The 5,581-nt window shown below is 42.8% G+C and overlaps 1 protein-coding gene across 3 annotated transcripts in view; it reads right to left on the bottom strand.

Annotated features, from left to right (window-relative positions):
- The window catches only part of LOC108756639 (protein couch potato-like), an 82,543-nt gene extending 78,940 nt beyond the window's left edge, over positions 1–3,603 (bottom strand). For 2 of the 3 annotated variants that reach the window (XM_018500609.1, XM_018500610.1), the window contains exon 1: positions 1,920–3,602. In XM_018500609.1, coding sequence (XP_018356111.1) covers positions 1,920–1,982 — 63 coding nt within the window. In that variant the 5' untranslated portion in view covers positions 1,983–3,602. Of the gene's footprint in view, positions 1–1,919 lie in introns of all 3 variants that reach the window. The other variant, XM_018500611.1, reaches the window with a different exon arrangement.
- Between the last annotated feature and the right edge of the window lie 1,978 nt (positions 3,604–5,581).

Genomic DNA, 5,581 nt, shown 5'->3' with positions numbered 1-5,581 from the left:
TTTCCGAAAAATTATTTTTAACTTGATAAATTTATGTATTAATGAACGAAAATCTTTCAATGCTCCATTTCTTTAAATTATAATTTATTAATATTTTTAATTGTTTCGCTATACTCTATCTATTTATTTTATAGATTTAATTGTTAGATATATAGATACGTGTTGACAAAGATACATAATTAGTGTTACAAAATATTTTGACATGTCACTTTAGTGCAATAATTTGTTATGTATGTGTATGTAAAAAATCTTGCTGGACGTAAAAAATTTCAAATTTACTTTGAAAGCATTCGGGAGCGTATGCTATAAAACATTAAAAGACCAAACATTTCAACGAAAACAACGCGTAAAAATTTAATGTATCGCATCTACACTTCTTCGCGAAACTCCGCTATTTCTACAATTGTATTTTTTCTTGAGAAGTTTTACGACATTCTTGAATATTCTTGACGTATGCCATTGCAATCAAGTGCGCAATACATACAATGATACAGCACAGAAACTTTGTTGAAGCGGTTTAAAAATTAAAGTTGTGTATGTAAAAACAAAGTTTTCGCGCGACTCGCACTGTAACTAACATAATACTTCCCTACAGAATTTTCGATTTGAAATCCATACGACATCATAAATTGAAGATACGATTTGTTTCTACTCTATGAACAGTTGTGTCGTACAACTGTTTCAACTTCGAACAGTTGCGTCATACCAGCTGCCAGCTCTACAAAGAATACGTTAGCAATCGCGAAAAATTGCGCAAGATTATATAGTTACGGTTGATCACGAAGAACAAAGGATCCTGATGAATGCGCGTTATATACCGCGCGAGCATAATGGATAGTACAATTACATATAATTGCTAACCTCGCGTGTCTCTGTTTCATAATCAATTTTGCATTTTGCCTCTCGATACACAATCATATACATTAATTCCAATTAATTCCTAAATATCTCTATTAATTACTCATCTGAGGATATCTGTTAGCTTCGCTGTAATAACATAATAAATCATTACTGAGAATACCATAATGCAAATAGAGAAGTGCCATTTCTAATAATTTTCTATGCGTCAATGATCATTATTTCTCTATCGCTTGAACGAAAATTCGACTAATCAATTCATAAATACGGATTCATGGAATATGATTAAAACCGTGTTATCAAGAAGAATATTTTAACGTGTATCTGTATTCGTTTTTGTGAATTACCTGTCTACCTTAAACATTGTAATTATTTATAAACGGAATGCATTTCTAGTCTCTGTTTAATTATTACATTTGCTATGCCTAGCGTTGGACCATTTCGAGCATGCATGATATATCGAGCTTGCATCGAGTGCATCATTAATGAGCGGCATTCTACACGCGGCGGAGGTACGCGCGTGTCAGCAGCCTGCGCGAGTACTCCCCTACGCGCTTGCGCGCGCTATGACGCGCGAGGGTTGGAACTTGGAACGAGTGAGGGAGACAAACGTGTATATACAAACGCGAGCAAGGGGGATGGAGAACCAACCAATATGGCGATAATGTAGAAGTGCGAGGGAGAAAGGACGGAAGAAGGAGAAAGGGGGAAGAGACCAATATAACCTCTCGATGAAAGAAAAGAAAAGGTGGCGATATCTGATATTCGAGTATTCCCCTTGATGAAACGAACGAAAAGAAAGGGGTAGGTTTTGGAAGAAGAAAAATACATCGATAGTCTCGTGAAAAACTGGCATGGTAGTTCTGGAAGGTAATTCAGAGTTATGGTGAAGGACGGGAAGGGAAAGAGAGACAGAGGGAGTGCGTCAGAAGGGGTGGATTCCACCCCTTCGGCTATCGTACACGGTACGAACCGGCGCTGCGCCGCGCCGCGCCGCCGTCGCGGCGTCGCGGCGTCGCGGCGCCTCAAACAGCAAATCTCGTATTATACAGAACACCTACCTCGTCTTCGCCGGTGGCCACCGTGTTAACGGAGTCCATGCTCTGCGATAGCGGCGCGTCCATGATGCAGGCGAGTTTGCCGGACGGTCCGGGGTTGCCGGGGGCTGCGGTACGAGCGGGTGGCGGCGATGAATCCACCGTGTCCCGTCTCGGTCGTTTTAAAGCGGGCGGCGTTATGGTTGTACCGGCGAAGACGACGGGCGCCTCCAGGACGTATCACTGGAAAATAACCTTCCCTTCGCAAGAAACACGGGGGCCGCGGCCGCCTCCTCCTCTTCCTCCTCCTCCTCCTCTTCCTCTCCTTCTTCTTTCTTCTCCACGCCTCCTCTCCTTCCCTGATCTGATCCTTCTCTCGCCCCTTCAACCGGTTATCTTTTCTTCTTTCTCTCTTCCTTCTGTTTTCTCTTCCTAGATTTTTCTACTTTTTTTTTTCTCTTCTTATTCGCGTTTTCTCGCAACCCCGACCCGACTCACTTCTTCTTCCGTTTCCTGCTGCGGCTCTTCACCAGCGCCACCACCGACCACCCTACGACGATGTCGCCGTCGTTGCACCTGTCACACGTTGCTGCTGCGAGAGGGTCGTGGCAGCGTAACGACGAGAAGTAGCGAGAGCGAGAGCGAGACGGAGAGCGAGAGCGAGAGTGAGAGAGCGAGAGAGAGCGAGAGGGAGAGAGAGGGAGGGAGAGAGAGGGAGAGAGAGGGAGAGAATGAACGCGCCGTATGTATGAGAGTGTACGAAGCGTGAAACACAGACGTGTATAGTCTGTTGCGCGTTTATGCGCTTGCGAACGGCATGTGTGTACGTGTACGCCTGGCCTGCAGGTGTTGTTCCCACGCGTCTATTTTAGAGCAATCGATACACCAGCAGCAGCGTGCCCGCCGTGTGGAGGTGGAGCAGGGCAGCCAGCGGTGAACGCGATCGGCAACGATCCGGCGATGTAATTCCTGTAAGCAGGAATGGTGTTCATCTATTGGTGAAGAGTGGCCCATGCACCGGGTAAAACGAGTCTGATGACGTCCCGACTGATGAACTCCAGCGCTGTTGCGTCACGCGGCTGCACTCTATGACAACGAAGAGGACGACGGCGACGGCGATGATGACGGCGAAGACGAGGATGCGCGAGGCGTACTGATGGTACGAGTACGACTTGCTACGTACCGGATGGTTGACACGCAGCAATACTCCGAAATGCCAGCGACGCTCGTAGGTACAAGCGGCAATCGGATAAGGTTTGCAGGCGATCGGTTCGTACTTGACGTCTTCGGGCTCCTCTCTCCCTCTCTCCCTCGTGATAATTTTCTGTCTCTCGGTCACTTTATCGGTGCGCCCCGTATGATGCGCGCGTACAATCGCGGGTCGTGGCGTGTTTCATGCGCGAGCGCGGACGACGTGATGCGGCGGCGGCGGCGGCGGCGGCGGCGGCGGCGGTGGCGGCGGCAACGGCGATTTTCTTCGATGAGCGCGAGACCTCCTGGTTGGACGATGAAAACGTTAATTAAAGAGATTGGGACGGTGTCGTGAAATGAAATACGCGCGCAACGAAGTCGGAAAACGAGAATCAACACACCACCGATCAAGTTTTAAGGCAAGTAAAGAGTGATGGTAATAATAATAAGAATTTTGTTACGTGAGCGCTGCGACACAACTGGTACGCAGGTTGCCGACAGACTGACGGAGCGTGAACCAGCGCGATGACGGTGAGATGGGCGCGCGGGGGCCGCGGAGTCGCCGCGCCGTGCCGCGAGGGTGAGGTGGGGGTGGCCCGCGGGCCACTGGGTCGGGGTAGGTGAGTGGGTGGATGGTAGAGTGTGGAGGGGGGGGGAAGACGGAAAGAGAGGGAGCTTTGGATCGAGCGCCGACGATGGGTGCGAGGGGAAGAGAACGGCTCGGTCACGATTTAGACGAAGAGGACGGAGAAGCGAGAGGCGCGTGCCTGAAGAGAGAGAGAGAGAGAGAGAGAGAGAGAGAGAGAGAGAGAGAGAGAGAGAGAGAGAGAGACTTACCGCCGGAAAAGGTGACGGGAAAACGGAGCTGCATTCGACGAAGGGATGACCGCCGTTGCAAGGGGAAACGTATGGAGATAGGGGTGCGTCGGGGTCTCTCCGCACGTGTTCTTGGATTATCTATGAGAAAGGAAGTCTTGGTAAAAAATATTCCTCATCTTCAAGTTACGATGACAGCAAATAATAATAAGAACAAATTAACAAATATAAAATTAATTTTTTTTAATAATATTTTTTGTAAATAATAATTGTATAAAAAATCAATTTAAGAAATGGAATAAACGTGCAAATAAATGGTATAATTTTAATTGAGCGCAGATAGATATATTCAGTTTTATTTAACTTCTGAATTTAATTTATGTGAATTAATATTCTTGGAATAGAAAGTAAGAAACGTATAAAAACTTGAAAAGATATAGTTTCTTTCTAATTTGATCACTTATGCATTTACTTCTTTTAGTCTATTTAAGAAATATTTATTAAAAATAAATTAATCAATATAAGGACTCTTGATGTTAAAATAACAATATTAATAATAGAAAGGGCATGTAAGAGTCGATTATAAAGTTCGCACAAATAACAAATTAAAAAAGTTAATAAAAAAGTTAAGAAATAGAAATCGACTGTAATTAAATTAAATTAAAATGAAAACAATGATCATAACATAACATATTTCGGTATGCTGGTTTGAGCCGTCTTGAGATGTCATAAGAGAGTATATTGTGAAATATTTATTCTTAATAAAATATCGATAGTTAAATAAGAGCGTGATATTATTTACAAATTATAAATCAGAATATCTTGTAAATAAGTTACTTTCAATATTATGAGATTTTATTTTAAAAAAGAAAAAAATTTCGTTTAAAAAGAGAGTAAGTTTTGTCAAAAGTTCTCGTTGTAATGACGAGCGCTTTGGTACTACGTTTACTGCGTATCGTTATTAGAATAACCATAATTATTGAAGTTGCGTTATTAAAATGAGTTACAACAAAGAGGTCAAGGGAGAAGCATGTCCCGGGGGAAAATCTCTTCGCCGAGCTTGTTACAAAAGGCGACTGAAGGCGAAGAAGCGTGCAACGAAGGGATAGTCAGTTATCAACAAAAACAAAGGCTAATGCAAAGTATGCACATTGAAGCATAAAAAAATGCAAAGATTATATATCTAAAACGCATTAAAGTGTATAAGTTTTATATAATTTATACATTTTTTATTACAATACATTTCTAAATAAATATTTCATAAATACTTTATTTTATACACTTGCAGGCATTATTCAATAATTGAGATCTTTTTAGTTAATAGACAGATATACATGCATAATAATGATAAATTTCTGATATTCTTTTCTCTTGTAGTTTTATTGTAAATTGGAATCTCTCAAAGAAACCTTTTATTTTACAAAGCTTGAACTTAGGAAATATAGGTAATATTATACGTAATTTAAAAATGGAATTCCATTGTATCATGAAAAATTCTGATTCGTTCGCACATGAAAGAATCGGCGACGGTGCTTCAAGGAGCAAATCGCGAGGTGCAACGATGCGTCGAAGGTAATGGTGTACTTTCTTTCGAAGCACATCATGTTGTGCAGTCGCAGTATGTGTTCTTCTCTCTCTCTCTCTCTCTCTCTCTCTCTCTCTCTCTCTCTCTCTCTCTC

This window comes from Trachymyrmex septentrionalis, unplaced genomic scaffold, assembly GCF_001594115.1.
Source record: "Trachymyrmex septentrionalis isolate Tsep2-gDNA-1 unplaced genomic scaffold, Tsep1.0 scaffold129, whole genome shotgun sequence".
Lineage (NCBI taxonomy): Eukaryota > Metazoa > Arthropoda > Insecta > Hymenoptera > Formicidae > Trachymyrmex > Trachymyrmex septentrionalis.
The sequence above is the reverse complement of the archived record's forward strand: the minus strand, read 5'-3'. Positions and strand labels throughout refer to the sequence as shown.